The sequence below is a fragment of the Corvus cornix genome, chromosome 2 (assembly GCF_000738735.6).
Source record: "Corvus cornix cornix isolate S_Up_H32 chromosome 2, ASM73873v5, whole genome shotgun sequence".
In the NCBI taxonomy this organism is placed as follows: domain Eukaryota; kingdom Metazoa; phylum Chordata; class Aves; order Passeriformes; family Corvidae; genus Corvus; species Corvus cornix.
The window spans coordinates 77,180,231-77,202,191 of NC_046333.1; the positions used below are offsets into that span (position 1 = coordinate 77,180,231).

Genomic DNA, 21,961 nt, shown 5'->3' on the forward strand with positions numbered 1-21,961 from the left:
TCTTATGAAAAGAGCATTTTTCCTCCCCTTTTTATGCTTCCCTCAGGATATCTATCAGGTCTGCGCAGCAGTCTGTGTGGGCTTCACTGCCTATATCACAAGAACAACTTTTATTGGATTCCACTTTAGCACTTGAGTTTCAAGACTCAGCATGAAAATGAAAGCAGAGGTAGAAATACTGTTTGGTCCCACATTCCAACAGCCTAGATCAATTTTAGTTGAAAGTAAATTTAAAAAACCACCAGGGCTTTCGAAGGCAAAGGTCCTACCTTTCAAAAATACCTCTCTCATACATGGTTGCTACATCCAGTTCTGTTCCTTTTTGGGCAAACTAAATTAAAGCCAGGAGTGGCTGCTGTTCTTCCTGTTCTGTTCTCTGGCAGTCTAAAACTGATCCTTCACAGGAATTTTAAGCACAAATATGGCAATATATGCCTGCTATTTTAGTTAATTATTTTTCCTTACCAATATTGAAGTACATCTAATTATCAGGACAGCAAGCAGATGACACTTTACATAGACCATCCTGGTTCAGCTTGTCTATTGCCTCCATAAAAACAGACATTTAGTTAAAACACTAATTCAGGAACTCAGCAGGATGCAATGCAGATGGTGATAATCTCTATACCGGGTCCCGACTGTATCAAAACATCAGAAAGTATAGATACTTTAGATGCTTTTACCTGGCTCTGAAGTGTTGTTCCTAAAATATTTCCTACTAGAGAAATAGAGTTAATGACCCAGTCATTTCATCTGTTGAATTCAGCAGCAGTCAAGTAGAAAATTAAAATAAGGTAAACTTGAGCATCCTGCTGAGGTCAGGTACTATATGGGTCAAGTTCAAATTTCAACACAGTCACTGTTAATTTTTATTTCAGGTAATTCAGACTATCACTGCTACTGACAAAGATAACTCTGCAAATGGTGCAAGATTCCATTTTTCTCTTGATGAAGGGCTTTCTTTGAATCCCAACTTTTCTCTAAGGAACAATGAAGGTAAATCAAATACATAAATCTCAAAGAAATGGGCTTCTGTTTTGTCTGGGATGTCTCAATTGAACAGAACAATTTCCATGCATTTCCTGATAGAAAGGGAAAACCGTAATATGTCATTGCTGAGCTGTTGGATAGCAAGGACATGTGTACACAGTATATTGTAAACTATGAATAATCAGATATTTCATTTTGGATTTATATTCCATTTTATTTTAGCATTTATAATTCATACATTCAGGAATGTTTTTGAAAAGTGGATTAATGAAAAATATGTAAATTTCACTTACTTTTAGGAGAGTAGCACTGACTGGGTACTGTCAAGGTTATTGCCAATTATTGCTTAAAGGAGAAAAAAAACTAAGGGACATAAAAGTTGTAATTCATGCTTACTTTTACAGACGTGACACCAAGAGCAGGTCCTTCTGTGGTTCCTGGATGATAGTCTTTTGCTTCATGCCATCCCTAAGAAAGTGTGCCTGAACATTACAATCAGAAATTCATAACAGATAGGCCCAGAAGGAAAACATCTCTTAGAGTCACCCAACCAAGTGTTTCTGAACATTTCTTGAGTGAAAGAACTGTCTAACCTTTCCAAAACCCAAACCTAAATCAGCCTTGCTCTTGGTCAAGTATTACCTTGTGGTCTCCATTTTGCAACCTGATGAAAATAAGAGTAAACATTAAATGTTTGTCTAAATTTTCCTCTTGAGGTTTTGTGTATGCACATGTTGTGGGGTTTTCTTTGTATGCCCGTGTAGAAGCATGTGGGATTTGCTTTATTTTACAGTTATATATTTGTAGTACTGCTGTGGAATGCATTCTGAGTAGTCTTCTGTAATGTATTAACTCCATCACTGGTATATTTGGTACATAAAGTGATATTGAAACAATTCTTTACAGACTTTTTTATCTGTTTGTAAAATCAATCAGGGAAGGAGACTGTATAATCTTCCTAAAGAATCTGTTCCAATGTTTAACTATACTTACAGCAGAAAAAAAATCATGCTATTTGCTTGGACTACATTAATGGATTTCATATTCTATTTCCGAAACAGATCAATAAATATATATCAATATCAATAAATAACCATAAAAATTGAACAGCTAATTAATATATAAAAATATTCCCTAAGTGAGACTCCAGCACTTTCCCAGATTAATATATCATCCCACTCAGATTTGCTTTATAGCAAAGGCCAGACTGTTGTTTCTGAAATGAAGGAGGTGTACCACTATGCATTTTTGTATTTTAGTCTACGCTTCCAACAAACTCATTTAGTATTGGACTGTGATCTCATGCGAAAGACCACAGGTCTCGCGATCTCTCTGGCTCTGACATTTCTGTGCCGGAGCACAAGGTGTAGCGATCTCTGAAAGGCGTCTCCAAAGCGAAGCCACTCAGCAGCATCAGCTACATAGACTCACACACGCCTGTGTGCACAAACACACGGAGAGCTTCAGTAATATGATCGGCAGCAAAGAGGCAGGAAGGGTCTTTGCAGAGATGTCCAAAGGAGCTGTTTATTGCTTCTACACTGTGAAGGGTTTTAGAGGCAAAAGACTGAGAGCAGTGCAGGGTCTAGGTTTTAGTACAGGAGTGGAGGGAGCATCAGGGACCAATAGGGAAACTTTGGGGGAGTGTGAGGGGCAAAGGCCAATGGGGAGAACAGGGAAGGGAGAACCCTCTAAGGCATGGAACATATAAGGTAACAAGGAGGTGGAGGGTCCATGGGCCAACCAGGGAAATAGAACTGGGGTAGATTACCATAACAGAACAAAGCATTCTGGGAGAGGCTTCTTTTCTCACCGTGACATAGGCAGAACTCCGTGGTACTAGGGACTGTCTTACCAATAACTCTCGCTGTCCCATGTAGCACAGGGTAACCAGTGACCAAACACAGGCATGTTTGTTTCAACACAAAATGCTTACATCGCGAAGTGTTTTTGAACAGCTCTACTAAAATTGTAGTTTGTGACAAAGTAGATTTTTTATGGTTTTGAACATATTTAAAGCTGGATCTGTATTGTGTGTTCATTACTACGTAAGTTATTTAACTACACAGATTTATAAGAGGGCACAAACTTCTAACAAGCTTTTGATACAGCAATGTCATGCTTTGGATAGAAATATTCAGCTTTGGATAGAAGCACTTGCTGCTTTCTTGTGACTTCCCCAAGATCAATGAGCAGTGACTTAGCAATCAACAGCTGAAATCAGTGTTTGGATTATCCTAGATTGAATTTTATGGGGGGAAGTAGATGAAAGAACTGAAAAAGGTGTCTTTTAAGGTAAAAGCCTATTGTGCATTGTGTTTTTATTTCACCTAAGGAAGTACAAAAGTATGCACTTCCTGTAGCATCTTGCATAAAACTTCTCACACATACAGAGACTCAAGTAATGCAACTTCCAAACCGGCCATATAATTAACAAAATGACTGCTTAACTCAAATGATAACAAGAAATTTATCTTAAAAACAAATGCATAGTCATGATTTTGCTTGGTAAAAGACACTTTGAGTGTATTGCTTAAACACTGTCCTTTATTGGGACCTTTCCTTTGTGACACAATCTATACATAAAATATCAGTAAAATACCTATGAAGTACATGCACAATATGCAGTTACCTAGCACTTACAACTATCATATTTCTCATCTACTTCTATTCAGAAACAGATATTCTGTTGCTTTTTATTCTAGGAAATAGCTGAAAGAAGGCAGGCAGAAAAGGCTTTTCTTATGTCTGTGACAAGTTTACACTTTTGAAAACTCATGTTTTCAAGCATCAGGCATTAAAAATAATCTGAATGTTCTTAATAGAAGACAGCTGCTATTTTTACATCTGGATTTCTGAATTCTATAAAGGCTGGAAGTCTTGGAGGGTTTCATTTGTTTGTTTGTTATGTTATGCTTTTAAAGAAATACTGACAAAAATTGCCTAAACATAATTTGTGATAATGTTTTGCAGAATGATAAACCCAAGTTCTTGATGTCACATAGAAAATGGTAGTCAGTAGTAGCTGTATCTGTCTCTACAAAACTATATTCCTCTTGCAGTCACCTTCTAATCTAGTCATCCACTCCTTTTATTTCTTCAGGAAAAAGGTTTCATTTCATAAAAATGTCGGTAGACATTTTCCTCCCGTGTTTTCTTAACCAAAAACAACGGAGTTGTTTTCTTTGACCCCAAACAGACTTTTGCATGGATGTACCCCTACTCATTTATTATCAGTATGCTCCAGAGCAGTGCACTGGAAGTTCAAATATTTATGCTTGTATCTATGCACTTTGACTGAAATCTAAGGCTTGTACAATCATACAATTCTGTAGTTTGTCCCTATCTACCTGTATAGATTGCAGCAATATATAATCCCAGTGTGTGTATGATTCAGGTCAATAATATTCTATGGCTTCAGCGAACTAAATAGGTATTAAAGCCTCAGTCCAGATGATAGATCTGACCAGTTAAACTTTTATTTCCTGGGCCTGAACTTGTGCATTTTCTAAATGAAAATCTCCACAATATTAAATCTCCATTTGTGGAATATTCACCCTCATAATGCAGAGTTTAAAACCTCCAGGGAAATGTAGGTCAGGAGAGAGTCACAGGGCTATACCAAATATACCATCCAGCAAAATGAAGAGTTCCTTGGATCACATTCTGGATTCCATTTGTGCTACAATATTCTTTCGAAAGGAAAGAAGAAAGGAAAATACAGAATATTATTCTTAAAGTGCAAGAGATTCTTTGTTGCTATTTGAGTTTCATTACACACTGAAAAGTACTATTCAGAGAGAGTAAAGACTTACAAGTATGAACAAGAGGACAGACAACAAAATGATGCAGTACCTGTGCTTATGTAAGCAAGGCAGAACAAGAGCTGTAATAGAATTTCTTTGTTATACAAAGAAAATGCATTAAGTTGTAATAATTTTCTGCAGCTTTAGAGAGCAAACCCAGAGAAGATTTTTTGTTGTTGTTGTTTGGGAATTGTACTTATGAAGGGCTTTTGATGAAAACAGGGTTGTTTACAATTTATTCTGCCTAGAAAATTGTTACAATTTCTATTAAAACCTGAGAAGCCAAGTACTTTTTTGGCTGTGCTTTTATATTGTAGATCAGCTTCTACATAATACATTTTGTTGTTGACTGTGTTCTACTCACTTTCTTTTTTAGGATGTTGTCATAGATAATTTTGTAATCCTTTTTCTAATATCACAAAGTTACACTTTTTGCCTAATCAGAAATATTTGCTTTTGCATATCCCATTAAAAAATTCCCAGAGCAATATGGGGCTAAAAACATCTTCTGTTGGGAAATCAGAATAAAGATGACAGAAGTTCTTCACAAAAAGTCAGTTTCCATGTATTGAATTCTAGACTTGTACTGTTTTTTTCTTACCCTAAAAAATAATAATATTTATCCAGAAGGTTAAAGAATTTTGGATATATTTGTCAATTTCTTTTTAGTTTGATGGAAAATGCGTTTGAACATGTCATTATTATCATATTTCCAAGCATTAATATGTAGACACACTTCACTTTCAGAACTTACATAACATATTTCAGGAGATGAAAATAGATTGAAGTCTCAGAGAACAGTTCACTTAGAACATTTAAGAATTTTCTGCACTGTAAAGCACTGTTTTGCTGGGGCTATTTTTTATCACAAGATATACAGTCTACCATTGGATGCTTCAGTGGTATTGTAAATTTCCTGGACAAAAAGGGTTTATGCAGATAATGGACACATTCACCCAACACTGCCAATAAGATCCGTGCATTCTCTTACTTCAGTAAATTGAGATTGCTGACTTCTGATAGCAAACTAAGTTTAGCTTACTTTCAATGAAGAGCAACTCCCTAGAGAATGCGTAGCTTTTGTTCTCCTTTTATTTCTTATGGACAAAGGTATCATATCACAATAGTATTTGCAATTTATTTCTCCCCTCTGCCCACTTATCTCAAAGATCTGGCCCTTTGATTATTGTCCAGTGATGGAGAATATTCTGGAATTGGAATAAAGGTATGCCATTTTTCTGGCACTTAATTCTGGAGATTCCATTTTCTTAATTTTATGTCAGAAGATCCATTAACAGCTGCAGAAATGGAGATGTGATTTTCTGTAAAATCTAGAGCAGAATGATTCCAATGGCATCTGTATAAAATGAAATTTAGAATATGTTCGTCCACACATGCCTGTGATATATATTAACATTTTTCCCTGTGTCACAGATCAAAAAATAGTAAAAAAAAAAAAGATAAATTTTACTCATCATTGATGTTATCTAGAAAGAGAACAACCTCCATAGAGTAAGTGATCCCATCCCAATGTGAATTTCTTGCAGTACCTTCTGTTTATTGCTCTGCCCTTCTCATTTCCTAACATATTGGACAATGTGTCTGTGAACTAACTTGAGGGCTTTCAAGTTGCAGATGAGCTTGCCAGATACCAGACCACGTATTAGTTGTTCTAGGACATCTGAAGTGGCATTTTAAAAGGTTGGATTGAAACCCCACTTTACAACCCAACACGAGGGGTAAACAGCTGCATAGTTCTGCTTTCATTTACATCACGGTGTCATGCTTGTTCTAGTTATGTGCTACTGTGAGTTTCTGCTGACCTTCTGTGAAATATCATCCTGCAAAGAAGACAAGTTGTAACTCGAGAGAAATGATATCTGAGAAAGTGCATAATTAACTTCACACATGGTGACTGTAAGTACAGTCCACAGAAGTGTTGCTACTGTAAATGGATTGAATGTCTGAGTAGGTATTATCAAGAATCAACATATGGAAGTTAAAAAGGAATTCTACCATGAGTACAACAGACAGAAAACCAGGACCAACTACTGTAGAGGGAAGACATTTTCCTTCTTCACGCCTCTGAACATCTTTGAAAGTTTTTTGATTTTGAAAAGTTGGCTCTAAGATTGATCATAGGTTAGTGTATAGTGTAGAGGTTCTTGCATTTCTTTTCTGGATTGCAACCTGTTGGTGATTCACAAACCAACCATAAAAAAATAACTATATTTCAGGCCAAAAAATGTGTTCTATGTTACTTTTCATTTTTGCTACCCACTGAACTGGAAACTTGTAATAGCTTTTTGCCCATTGGCAATAGCTTTGAAGCCAGCAAGAGTTATCAGTAAAGAAACGAAACAGAAATGCCTATCAATGTTGTCCACATAAACAGATTAACTGCTGCAACTCTAGAAATGTAAGAAATGCAAATCATTCCAATATATCTTCTTTGGGTTTAATTAGTTTATGACTTCTCAGAAAATTTATGGTAGTTGAACTGCTGATATGAGCTGAACTGAAAACTGAAACATGCCTTACGATATAAACAGGATTTTACTTTTTTTTTTTACTTCTATTTCTCTTGTCTCTGCTTTTAATGCATAATGGGTCAAAGGAATTCTCAAATTATGAATAATAAATGAGCATCTTCCAATGTGCTTCAGTAGTCACCTTCCATGGTGTTACCATTGTATCTCTGCTTCCTTGATTTTCCTATGCCCTCCTTTCTTTTCTTAGTTCAGAAGATCAATATAAAAAGGCAGAGATGATGGGAAAAAGACTGTGATAACAGCCTGGTATACAGTGTACAGTCTGGCTTAGTAAACTACCACATCTTCAGAGTGTGAAGAGTTGCTGCGTTACAGCCATGCAGCATTCCCCACGGTTAATGAGATGAATCTTAAGTTCTAGTTGACATATTTGCAAAGAACAGCAATTTTAGGAGTAATTTTAGATCATTAGAAAGTTTAGATCATTAAATGGAGCAATGTACAACACAAGGAATCAGATAAATATTTCTTTCTCTGTGTGGGAGTTGTTAATTTCCCTTAGCACTCAGTCCTTTAATCTCGAGTGAGTCCTGGTTCTCATCATACTCCTCTGGGGTGAAGTTCACCATTTAAATCTATTGAGATAAAAAGGTCTTTCCTTCGAGGCCTAGAACAATGAGATCTGCAGTTCTCATCATCCTACTGCTATTGCTGCTATCCTGTATGCTTGTCTTCCATGACTATTTGGTGTATCTGCTTTCAGATATCAAAGAAATTTCTCAATACATAACACCCTGGCTCACTTTCAAACTACTGCTGTTGATAGAACTTTTTTCCCCTTTCAATAAACTTTTCTAGGTCATCAGTGTCTGTTTTTAAACTTGGCTTCCTGTAGCTTTTACAGATTGTGAGATTTTTTTGTTCTGTGCAAAGCTCTTAAAAGTTGCTGTCTTTCTAGCTCTTCTCCCAACATGTTCCTATAATGGTGCTTGATAAGGAACAAAACCAAATAAAATCTGGAAGCTCAGAACACTAGAATAGTTGCCAGGATGCAGTCAATATTGCAGTTTGGCTAAACGTTTTTCTATCTGTTCATTTTTTTGGCATACCTTTGCATATGATTGTCCTCAGAAACAGAGCTCTGACTAGAGCATCAGAGATGTAATGTCTGTACTGTGGCAATACGATTAGCTTTGATCCTGTGCTATCCTTGATTCTCAGGGATCTTTGGAAAACCAGACACAGTTTCTTTTTCTGAAAAAAAATTAGATATCTTATTTGTAAAATATTTTAAGAAATTTAATGAGAAAAAGATAGTATGTGAGAGTTCAGATACTTTCCAGTATTTTACTTATATGTGAACACAATGCACTAAGTTACCATATTTAAATCTCTGATAGACTTATAGTGAGAATTAACACCTCTGACAATATTGGGAACAGAAAATTTCCAAGCCAGTGTCTGAGAGATCATATTTTTATTTGTATTAAAATTTGTGAAAATTCATTGAGGGAAAAGCTTTACACTGCTTCTTTGAGAGTGCTTATCACTGGGTATGTTATTACAAAAACTCCTGTGTGTGTCATGCAACTGTTTCTACGAAATCTACTTACTAATCAAGAGAATACAAACAACACAATTCCACCAGGGCAATTCTTTAAAATAAAAAATTTTGTACTGGTTCCCTATTTTCTTTTAATTGTGTCTTGTACTAATATTTCATTGTATCTTATACTAATATTTAGTTGTATAATTTAACAGTGATGCCTTTTCCTGGTCTTAAAATCAAGACTCAAACATGGTTAGAAGGGAAAAAGGGATTTTAACTTTGTATTTATTTTAAGGATCCTTAGGTGCACACGTCCAGGTTGAATGCACTGAAATGCACACTGCAATGCCCACCCCCAAAAGATCTGGTATAACATTACAGGTCTTACTAATTAGCATATCTATCAAAGATTCCCCAATGAGAGGTTCAAGTGAGCCCCGCCTCCCCAAGGAACCTTCCCCTGGATGGTTCTATCTTAGTTTACAGAATGTGTTCTGGAGAGGACCTTGGGGTCTGGGGCACACTGATCCCTAGCTACGAAGCTTCTGAAATGTTTAGTCTCTTAGCTTGACAAACAAGTCCAAGAATGTAGGGGAAAAGCACTAAGAATACAGAAGTTGTAGAAAGGTATAAAAGGGGTATAAAAGAAAAGGCAAAAAATCGTCATGGCATCAACAGTACAAGAAAAACAATTTAATATTGAGTGAAGGAATACAACACTGATAGAAAAAAATGTCTATTTTCTTCAATTTGTATTTATTTTGTGCAGTATAAAAATATCAGTTCCTTCTTTGGCAAAACCTTCCTCCCATAGAAGCATGGTTTAATTATAGCTTTTTTCACATTTTTTCACTGTAACATTGACTTGTATAATTTGCCTATTTGTAATTATTTTTCTCTTCTTTTTTCTCTTAGCTTTAATTTCTTTTTCCTCACAATTTTCCCCCATCTGTCCACAGTTACCCTCATAGCATACATTTTCACATCTCAATGTTCTTCCCTTTATGTCTTTACCAATACTCTCTCTGCTAAAATTCTATCATTACCGCAAGATTTCTGATCATGAATCCTCCGTTCGTCTTCATTATATTCAGTCTCTGATGCTTTTGTTGTCAGCTAGCATTTTCATCGCTGCCTCTGGAGCTGTGCAGTTCATTCACTCTTTTTTAAATTTATGTCATAGGCAACATGCACAGCTCTTGGCCTTGTACCTCCTCTCGACTCTTTGTAGAACCCAATGGAACCCAGATTTCATTATCATGGGGTTTTTTCTCTTTTGAATTTACGGAATAATGTGAAAGTTATATTGCAGCTCAGCAGCATACTGTTATCATATTGCAAAAGGAATTTACATGCCACAGTGTGTCATGGTGCGTGCTTGATGCTGTTTAGGGATGCTTAAGGATCTGTAGACTGTTGGAATAATGCTGAGGCAGGCAACAAACCTGGTGCGCTCTTGTCCATACTGCCTGAGAAGGGTCGCTGGTGTATGCTAGTAACAGTGACTGTGCCTGGGTGTTATGTAAGAGTCCTAGTTGGCCCAGAACAACAAAATACAGAATATTTTGGGGGAAGGATGTATTTGTAACAAATAACTTTGTAAAGTACGTTATATCATTGACATTTTATAACCTTTATGGAAGTATAATTTCCACAACATGATGTTCTTATGTTCTGTCACAATTTTTTAGATTAAAGAATTATCTGTGTGCCTCATTCTGGTTCCATTAAGGTTCTGTAAACTGAATTAATATAAACAGCATAATAAGTGGCTGGTGTCATCAGTCATCAAAACATAAACTTGTAGAAGCAAACTTGACATAAACCAGTAGAAGCAGGACTCCAAGGCATACAGCAAATAAATAAATAAATATCTTCTATTGAGCCCACTCCAAGTGAAAAGAACAGCACTTAATGAGTTTATAACAAACTCACCATGCTGGATATTTCCAAAATGTGGGGGGGAGGGGGGGGAGTGTGGAGGTTTGTGGAGGGATCTTGTGGGTGTTGCTCTTGTGAAGAAAGGACTCCAGTGCTTAGTTCTTGGCTTAGAAAAAAGGGTATCACTTCCCAGCTCATGTATGTATTTTTTGTGTGAAACCTGTTACCAAATATCTTGTGATATTATGCTGATGTGGGATAATATTACCAGTTGAGAAAAGTGGGTTAATGTTTTAAAATTTTGCACAGAACTTGGTAGAAAGTGTAGCATGAAGATCAGTCACCTGAAACAGATCTTGAATCCAGTTTGAACAGAAACTTAACTCTTTCACTCAAATGTGTGTGCCTCAGTCCAATGGGCTAATACATGACACACTGGCTATTTGTTGCACTAGATTTTCACAGAGTGACATGGATTTCATTTTTCCATAGATTATGATAAAGCCATTTAATGCTATAGCTACAGTGGTAAGGAAAAATAAGAAAATTTCTTGTTTGTTTGTTTGTAATAGAAAGAGAAACCTGGCAGATGTATTTTGTACTTATTACCCTTCTGTTGTTTGCTAAAAGATTCCAATCTCATAACCCCACAACTTGGAAACCATGTGACAAGGAATACAAGAAAGCTCTCTTCTTCTAACGTCTCTTTCCATTTATCAGTCTCCATCTCTCTCTCTCCATAACTCCTTGTGTCTCAAATTCTCACTGTCCCCAATTTCTTTTTTAATTTATCTTGGACTTTTATTCAGGGGCTAATACTTTTATAGTGGTGGCAACAAACTGAAAATAAACTTTATACCTATGAATATTAACTGTAACTATATATTGCTGTAGCATTTCTACTCCTGCATTCTCTTCATGCCCCTTAATTTCTTGGATTTAAAGGTATGTGGGTGGCAACTTCCTACCCTCCTTAATGCCTACAAATGCTCTTGCAATGTGTGATTAATACACAGTGGATTTTCTTTGACTGCAAATTATGCCAGATGGACCTGTAGGGAACAGAAGGGTGACAAAGTCTTATGTCACTATCTCCCCTTTTCATATTTATCTCTAAACTCTACTAGTTTAGAACATGTAATACTCACTCTTTTCCCTTCCTTCGCCTTCCCTCTTCCTCCAGACCTCTCCATAGCATGTGTCTTTGGTCACTGTGCTTTCAGATGCTTTCTGAAAGCTCACTTAAACTTTAAAAACTTTTGCAAACATTAAAGATGAAAGTCTTATTTTAGATTTACTAAAGAAATTTTAATATTCTTCTGAGATTCAAGGGGATTTTGTGTTGTGCAAAAATTTAACAACAAATATCCTCATAATTCCAGGTGTTCAAATTGGCAAGGGTCCATATGCAACCAACAGCATAACATGGAATGAAAACACTTGCAAACTGGTCCCAAAATGTTTGTCCAAGTTCACTTAGATTCCAATAAAAATACAAGAGTTTTAAATAATCTTATTTACATAATCTTAGTTACTTTCCACCACCTCCTCTTTTTCCTCTCTTGGCCAGAAATGCTTCCTGACAAATTTTAATTCTAGACTGTCCATATTCACAGATTTGGACTGTCTACTTTTAAGATGTCCACGCTTCCATTTGATGGGAAACATGCAGTAAAAAACTTTTTTTTTTCATTTTTTACTTCACTGAAAGTTTATTCTGGTTTTGATATTGTAGATAATACAGCCAGTATCCTGACAAGACGAAGGAGATACAGTCGAACCACTCAGGATATCTATTACCTCCCAGTTTTGATTTCTGATGGAGGAGTGCCCCCTCTCAGCAGCAGCAGTACCCTCACCATCCGGGTTTGCGCCTGCGAGAGAGATGGACGAGTGAGAACTTGCCATGCTGAAGCTTTCCTCTCCTCTGCTGGCTTGAGCACAGGAGCTTTAATCGCAATCCTGCTCTGTGTTGTCATTCTTCTTGGTAAGCCATTTGCAATATTAAATGATGCTATCCCTCCAATCCCTCTTGGAATTTGACAGGGCACAAGGTTTTAATATGGTATGCTTTTGAACTAGTGGTTGCCTGGTAGTAGGAGGCAATTAGAAGCACACAGCTGTGATTAGAGGGGAAAGGTTTAGCTAAAATTAATAGGGAAAAATGCTTTTAAAGTACATTCATGAATATCTGGAATCCAGTAGAATTTTTTCCAGAGGTTATCAAGTAATTAGCACTGCAGATCTTTTTTTCTGTAATTTGGAAAGATTTCAGAAAGCGACTGACTCTAATTCCATGTCTTGAACAGTGTGAAAAATGATAGAAAATAGATGGGCAAAGCTTTTTGAAATGCATTAAGCTGTAAGAAACACCATTAGCACTCTACAAAAGCCATTTCTTAATTACCTCTGTGGAATAAACTGATAGCAATGCACAACATAATCCACAGGGGCAAGGGACATAGGAGAATATAAGCAGACTCATAAGATTAATGCCATTGCAAGTGCATGTCCTCTTGACTTTTTTAGGTTATTTATTTTTCTGGGCCAATTTGAATGTTACCCATTAGTTAATATTATGGTTGGTTTTGGTTTTGGGATTTTTTTCCTGTCAGAGGCACAACTTGCTGCATACATGACTCTGTGCTATTCATGTGACTTGCTGCATTCTTATAGAGTGGCAAGAAATAATAGTACTTGCAATGTGACCAACAGGATATTTTGAGGATTTTTTTCCCAAAGATTACATTTTCTAAGAACTACTTTCCTTACAGCTTACTTCAGTATTTTCTTGTCAGAAGGCTGGTTTAAAATATATAGTTATACATTTAGCTTGCTATTTTGTATTTTATTACACAAAATTGAATATTCATAAGAAAAAAATAAACCTTTTACATATTAATTCAATTTATATGCTAAACATTGGTTTTAATGAAGCACTGAAAGCCCTGGCCTATGCTTCTGAAAAATGCCAACTATAGTTACTCGTTTCTCATTTATCTGAAAGAATGTTATCTCCATTTATCTCCTTTATGAAATCCCTAATAAACTAAGTAGCAAATGATCCCAAATACCAGTACTGAAAATACCAGCCTGAAAATATTACACCACCGTATTTTGACTTAGTGTCTGCTATTTCTGTAGCATACTCAGATGTAAACTTTAAACCTACTCTAATATCTGCAGTTTTCTCTTTAGCAATTGTGGTCCTTTTCATCACCCTAAGACGTAGCAAGAAGGAGCCTTTGATCATTTCAGAAGAAGATGTCCGAGAAAATGTTGTGACATACGATGATGAGGGTGGTGGAGAGGAAGACACAGAAGCATTTGACATCACAGCACTGCGGAATCCTTCTGCTGCTGAAGAGCTAAAATACCGGAGGGATGTTCGTCCTGAAGTGAAGCCTCTGTCCAGGCATCATCCCTCCTCAAGCCTTGACAGTATAGATGTTCAGGAGTTCATTAAACAAAGACTGGCAGAGGCTGATCTGGACCCCAGTGTGCCCCCGTATGATTCCCTGCAGACATATGCCTATGAGGGTCATAGATCAGAAGCTGGGTCTATCAGCTCTCTGGATTCAGCAACGACACACTCTGACCAGGATTATAATTACCTTGGAGACTGGGGACCTGAGTTCAAGAAGCTAGCTGAACTCTATGGGGAAATAGAATCAGAAAGAACAACTTAGTTGTAATTCCCAGAACAGAGAAGTTCCTAAACAACTGGACAGATAATGACAGCAACAGTAACAAAAAAAGTGAATACAGTACTTGGAACTAAGTGTATGCAGTTACTGTAGAACAAGTGCCCTTTTCATATTTGAAACTGGGTTCTCCAATTGGAAGAAAGTCAAAATTTGAAAAATACAGAAAAAAGGATCTATTGTCCCTTGTATATTTTTTTTTAATTGCTCAATAAAGTCCCTGGTACCTTATCTGCAACAATACCTAAAGTAAAGGAAAGCAACAACATTTTTATTGCAATATGCGTAACATCTCCAAGCTACAGTAAGTTTATGGTCATGTCTGTTTAAGAAGAGAGCTAACAGAGGATCAAATCTCTGGCAGATGGTTGTGATGTTGCATTTCTAGCTGTGCTCTAGGCCTTGTGATCCCAACGTGAAGTAGCCAACGGGGTTTACTATCAGTGTGAGAAGTGCTACCAGTCTGTTTCCTTTACATTTAAGAGGCCACACCTGTCCTCTTAAATAAATGGTCCTTTGATGATTTAATCTTATTGATTTAGCAGGTTGCATTGAGAAGCTGTCATTTCATTATGTCCTTCATAATCATGTCATCCATAACCAGCTAACAGATGGAGGGCATCATTATCTGTAGCTCAAACACAGCTCTAGCCCTTAACCCCAGACCTGCTCTGTTTCTGCATGCTAGAGGAACTGTGTTGTTTCCAGTGTTGTGCTTATTCTTTTTATCTTTTCAAAGGAACATCATTCATTTAAATGGAATAGGCCCAAAGTACCCTTTATGCAACAAAGCAGATGAAGCATAGGCTTTTTCAGTAAAAACAACAATGGCAGCACCATTAAACTATGCAGTTGTTTGGTTCACTGTGCTTCACTTATGTTAAGAGCTGAAGCTTTTTAAATCTGTTGCTGGTCTGAGTCCAGAAGCTACAACAGTCTGTTTAAAACACAGTGTTCTTAATCATAATGTTTCTCTATTTCTGTGCGTGACTAAAAGCAAAATAGAGCTGCTCGTAAGACATTGGGATAGCGAAAATTGAAACAAGGAGAATAAGATGATGATGATGCATTTTTCTTTTAAGTTCAATCTACTGATATTTATTTCTCTTAGAGTAATTGCCACCTAAGCAGAAGAAGATGGTTTTTCCCTATTTCAAGCACCATGGAAACAGGAACATTTTAAGTCAGTGGAGGAAATATACCATTTCTGTGGTTCCTGTGGATTAAGTAAATTGATTTCTTATATTAGTAACTTTATAGCATTACAGAACTGATAGTTCTCCTTAACATTGCAGACTGCTTAACACCTAATCCAGCAATTTTTTTTTTCTTTTTTTAGCATTGCAGCTGTAGGACTGCTAAACAATTTTGCTTAACATAGCAGCCTGCTTATCACCTCATCTAGCAGATTCTGATTTTTCCTTTGCTTTGTTTGAAACTTTAACCTTTTCTTTGTCTTTCTGGTGATAATACTGTGAGAGGACAAGGAACTCATAATATCCCATGAAAGATATATATAATGCTCATGAAAGATATTAACAGTCCTCTGCTTCTAACTGTAACTCCACTTAGAGAAATGGACTTCTTCCAGTATGAATTAGAGACAAAAACTCTCAGAGTAGAAGCTGTGTACTTTTTTCTTACTGTCTGGTCTGGTGTGCAGAGGGATAAGGATTTGTATGCTGCACTAGATTCCTCCCTCTGCATTTTAGCTGCCACTTACATTCAGCTTAGTAAAGAAGAGTCTATATTTATTGCTGATCTACTGTGAGCCACACAGGTGAACTAGATAATTAAGCCTTCTTTTCTTTATTCTATTGTTGGGTGGCTCTTAGACATTTCTAATCAGTTTACTTTGAGGAGATTTTTTTTTTTCCTTCCTGAGATGTTGTTGACTGCTTTTGGTTTAAACAACCTTCTGGAAAAAACAGCAAGCAGTTTTGTAAGAAACTTTTTACACTCTAAAAAGTATTAGTTGCATTGTAGTTCCAGAATTGGTTTTTAGTACACTATTTTGTTTAAAATTTGTAATCTTCTTTCTTTCGGAATCTGAACCCACTGGAAAAATTTAGTAGGGAAAACCCCCTGAACCCTAAGATATTCTGCTGATGACTTTAAAGTAGTTTAATAATTTGTGTTCGTTTTCTTTTTTAAACTTTTTTATGAAATACAGAATCTTTTAGAAATGTATTTAAGGAAACGTTCTTACTGTAGAGTGAAGTTAAACAGATGCAGTAAGAGTTATGCACAAGCTGAGAATGGTTTATATATTGTCTTTTTTGGGAGGGTAGATCTAGGATATGTTTCAGTTTTGTCCCAAATAAAGCAACTAGTAGTGTGCAATTTTGTTAGGAGAAATTTTCTTTTTATTTAGGTCACACTTGCTTTATGCCAACATCTAAATTTTTATACTGTATGAGTAGAGTGGTAAAAACAAAATGTTTCAGCATTACTACTACCATAATACTTTGTATCACAGCTGCATGAAAATTGCATTCATTGTTGTATTATAGTTTTGAGAACTAGGTATTAGTTATCTTTATGTCTATTCCCTCTGGCCCGACACCAAAGCAGGGGAAATCAATTGTATTTTGTGTTTTAAGCACTGTTCTTGCCATTTTTTTTTTTTTAATTTGTATCACAGAACGTTCAGGCTTAAAGGCAACAGAAGTGCAGTGACATAAGCAAGCAGTCACTCCTTATGCTAATGGTCTGTTTAAGTTAATAATATCTCAGAGAAATAAGAATCCCCTTTTCACCATCCCTGGTGCTCCCTTTGCTGCTGTAGAGCACATGCATCATACCCCAGGAAACCTGAATCCTTTAAAACTCTGCAGGGTTATTGAAAGGCTGCTTCTGTGATGCTGTGGTGTGTCCTGATTGGTACATCCTATCCACAGTGATCGCCAAATGTGCTTCTCAATCATGATATGTCTGCATGCTTGCTATGCTTACTGTGTTTTATTCAAATATACATCACAGTGTCGTGTTGTTTGCATGACAAATACCAGAATATTAAATCTTCAGAGGCACAGAAGAAGTCCTCACAGTGCAGAAAAAACAGGTTTACAGATTTATTATCCTGATCTCACAATTTTTTCATTTGGGTCTTTATGTCCTAAAAAAAAATTTAAACTATATCTGAGAAATTCTATATTGACCTAGATTGAAGTGGAAGAAAATTAACACGGTATGCCATGCATGGAACAATCATTTCATAGCATTGCTGATTTAAACAAAGTATACATTCAGTGAAAGTATTGTGGGAAACTCTTTCCAAGTTTATGTTAAAGTCTGATTATATAGACTATGCTTAAAGCTTTCATGGATTTTTTGTGTACTCATATTCTCAAATATTTTCCTATTAGCCTAAATATTAATCCTGTTGCTGCTTAAGAACTGAATGATGAAAACTGCCAGTTTGATTTAAACTGGAAATACTGAGTAAAGTTAAATGGCACATGCGAAGTGATACTTCAGGGTTTTCTATTTCAGTTTGATTTCTACAACAACCATTCAACTAATAGCACATTTCCACCAAAATAATTAGTTGCATTCCTTCAAATACATCCTCTTTCTTGTAATGGCGAGGCCACTCAGTATGCTGTAATCTTGACAAGTCAAAATTGTCTGAAAAAATCGTCAGTATAAGAATTTTAAAATATGAAACTGTTTTTTTCAAACTAAAACCTGTCAAAAAGGTAGTTTAATACAGTTTAAAGACAGGGAAGAGTTGAATTCAGATGGTGTTAGATTAAGATTCATACATTGAGAACAAATTAATTTGTTTATCAGTGTTACCTTTTATTGCATACACATAGAATACTGTAAAAGTTGAAAGTAAATTCACTCTTATGCACTTTATTTTTTTTGCATTCTTCTTAGAAAACCAAAATAACTGCAAACATTTTTGAGTTTTAATTCTAATTGATGCAGTTGTTTAAATTGTGAATATTGAAAGAAAATGTCTATGTGAAAGTATTCTTTCTGCTATTTAAAAGGAATTACAAAATTTCTGTGGTCTAAGAATTTTCAAAATCATCCTTTAGAAAATATAAGTATTGGACCGGTCTGGAATTAACCAAAATCATAAACTCACACAAGGGTAACAAAGGGAATATTCTAAATGCAAAGAAGGATATAAAATTATGCTGCCTAGCGTTACTTTGTGTATTATAAAGTGCTAAGACCTTGTACTTGCAGTACATATAAATGGCACAGTGCATTCTAAGGAACATTAGAAGTGTGTTGCAAGTTTTGGGCCATTGTTATTTTTCCAAAGTCTCCAAAAAATATATATATTTTTTTTAACAAAAGAGTAATGTACAGTATACCTCCTTATGCAAGTGTTACTGATAGAAATTGTTACATTTTCTTTTAATAAACAAAAGGGACAAAATCTTTTATTTGTATTTTTCAAATAAAATGTGCTCTTTGCTATGGTGATGGGTTATTGTATTCCTCACCACAACCAGAATGTGTTATTTTGTCTTCACTCCTATAGTCTATACTCACCAAGGAACCAGAACATCTAAAGGCTCTTTGTCTTTACAACTCATGTGTGACACAGTTGTATTAATGAGGCCAATGTCAGAAACTGTATGGGAACTTGAACTGGATCTGTAATTCCTGATATAGCCCCTTGGTTGTCCCACTATTTCAAAGACTCTCTCACATGATTATTACTTCAGATGGATAGGGATGGAGAGAGACACCATAAGATACTTTACAACAGACTGCAGTATAGCTGCTAAATGGTTCATTACTTTTACTTGTGGCAACTGTTCCTCTCCAGCCATCACTGTCCTGAAACTGAAATACAGTGTCATAGGATGAATACATTATCCACATGAGTGAATTGGGGAATTGCACATCTATGAATCCAGATTGGTGATAAAAGCCATGGTTATCATCCTAAGTTGACACAAGACAAAAACAGGCAAGGACATTTATAATGATCAAGCTCAGGCACAGGCACTGCAAGTGCAAAGGAATCACTCATTCTTTCTCAAAGGAATTAAAAAGCTTTATCAACAAATTCTGTGTTAGAAAATAATGATACCATGGCTCACAACAAACTTGTTGCATGAAAGGCTGTCTTTCCCAGACTGAAATAAAAAAATAGTGCTAGGGTAGACAGGAAACAGAAGTAGAATTTTCTTGTTGAACCCTACTTACTCTATTGTCTATGGGCCAATTTAGATTGTGTACCACCATACTATGGAATTTTCACATGTGCCTCACAACAGATCCAGAAAAAAAATATTATGGTAAGATAATATTTGCAAGATAAATATTGTCAGCCTGAATCTGAATGCAAGTTCAGGGAGGTTTTGTGGTATTTGTTTTGGTCTTCAGTTGACATGTTAAACTTTCAGAAGAATTTTTAGAAATATTTTAGATAATATTTTCTATTTAAGATTGAATTTTCTTCTTCTTTTATTGTCTTAGCAAAGCTTGCTATCATCTTATATTATCCTGAAATTGATTTTTATTTTATTTGGAGTCCATACTACTTCTATATATGTGGCAAATATATTATTTATACTTAAGTGCAGAGAGTCTTCAAAAGCTAGAACGTTTGGCTTGTGAGTTTAGCAGACTTTTTCTGTGGGCTTCATGATTCCATGTAACATTTTTGTGTCCTTGTAACTCCTCACAAGTCCATCAAGGAAGTCCCAAAGATCCAACAAACTTTCCACTCTAGCTGTCTCTTAATCTGGTTTGTTCTGGAAGTATGTGCAACACAGCATATTACAGCTGATAGGCAGTCAGCACCTGCAGAAACATACTCCAACAGAGATACCCTCAAAGCAAATATGGACATTGGGATTAGCACTCTTAGAGGATCATAGGGCACAGAGTCCTAGCCAAACCTGAATAAAATCAGAGTCCACAGGAACTTCCACCATGGCGGACCTTGTCATCATGCATGTTCAATGTGCAAATACCTGGTGAGCTCAATGGAAATCTCAGTAAAGGTACACGTAAATAAGTGAACTGCTCCAATATCAGAACTGCCACATCTTCTGCTAGAGTTCTGGGTGGGAATTAGTCTTAATACGTTTGTCAGTCTAACAGTGTGAACACAATTCTGACAGTTTTAACACAAAACTTTACCTACCACATTAACTGTCTTGAAACAAATTCAATTGCTCTCAACCTTATTCTTAAGACTATGCATTGTTTCTTTAAATCTGTATTAATATCCTTGGTTTAAGAGCAGTTCTTCCCTTTATCTTCTGGAATTGATCTGGGGACAAAGCACCAACAATTAAAATTCAGCCCTGTTTTGAAGTCTCGAGCACACACATCTCACAGACAGTTTCATTATTGGATTTGGGCTGGGCAGAAATCAAACACAGGTTGTGTATGAAAAGTAGAGCTCACTCTTACTAAGCAAACTATTTTTTTTCTGCTAGTGTAGGTCTATTCATTTAAAACTATGCTTGAAGTGAAAAAGTGTATGAAAGTACACACATACTGATTATGTCACAGAAACCACGTTTGGATTTCTCAAAAGATGTAAACACAGCTCATAATCTATTTAAAAACTATATTAACTATTTAAAAACTATATTAACTATTTTAAAATCAAACTTGCATTTTCCAGATAGTTTTAATGCTTTGTGGTACATAAATTTTCATCTTAGAAATGCTAACATGGAGCAGAATAGTTAAGCGATCCAAATCTTTTTTATCTCTAGCAGCTCTATTAAAAAGGAGAAAACTTGAAAATATGTTTCTTTATGATATGAATTGGATTATCAACTCTGAAAAACAAGTTTCTTGCATATGATGTTGGTGACAATAAAAATAATTATGTTATTGTTCTTTCTTACTTGTTTTTTAGCATAATTTTTAATGTAGGCTGCCAAAGTATGCCTTAAGTGTTGACTAAATGAATTATATAACTGCAATTTTCTGAAAGAAGGAAATGAAATGTAAAGTAAAACTCTCAAATCGTGTATGTGAAACAGAAGCTCAGACTCTTTAGGTGTATCAGAAACCATCACCTCATAAACATATTCTATTCCATGTAGTGCTATTTAAGAAAAAAAAGCCCTCTAATAATCACTTGATGTTGTGTCCTTTCCAAATGACCGTTTCATCTATCTTTATCAATAGGTTTTCTTACTTTTTCAGTAAGACTCACTACACTTTTTTGACAAACTTTCTTCTTTTGATTTCCTCAGAACATTAAGAAGTCACTTCTGTTGAATTTGACGGAAATTCTGTCAGAAGGACAGTTTTTTGACCAAGTCCGGGATAGAACTTCCCACCAAAATCTGCAAGGACTAATCAATAACTTACCGGTCAAAACACTTTATCATGGATGTGCAAGACTGACTTCAGAGCAGGATGTTAGATGGGGATCTCCCACTTCAGCTATTCCTTTATCATCATCCCACTAGAAGTTTCAATGAATTTCTACTATTTTTTTAATTCATATTTTGGGAAAACAACATTCTTGTTTTCTCTCAAGCTCTGTGTGGCTGAATGATCCTGAAAACATGAGTTATATATTTTTCACTTTGT

The 21,961-nt window shown here is 35.8% G+C and overlaps 1 protein-coding gene across 5 annotated transcripts in view; it reads left to right on the top strand.

Annotated features, from left to right (window-relative positions):
• Nucleotides 1–21,255, top strand: part of CDH18 (cadherin 18) — a 522,337-nt gene extending 501,082 nt beyond the window's left edge. For 3 of the 5 annotated variants that reach the window (XM_039548866.1, XM_039548867.1, XM_039548868.1), the window contains 3 exons: nucleotides 879–996; nucleotides 12,454–12,705; nucleotides 13,905–21,255. In XM_039548866.1, the coding sequence (XP_039404800.1) occupies nucleotides 879–996; nucleotides 12,454–12,705; nucleotides 13,905–14,407 (873 nt within the window). In that variant the 3' untranslated portion in view covers nucleotides 14,408–21,255. Of the gene's footprint in view, nucleotides 1–878; nucleotides 997–1,394; nucleotides 2,095–12,453; nucleotides 12,706–13,904 lie in introns of those variants that run through there. The other 2 variants (XM_039548869.1, XM_039548870.1) reach the window with 2 other exon arrangements.
• The last annotated feature ends 706 nt before the right edge of the window (nucleotides 21,256–21,961 follow it).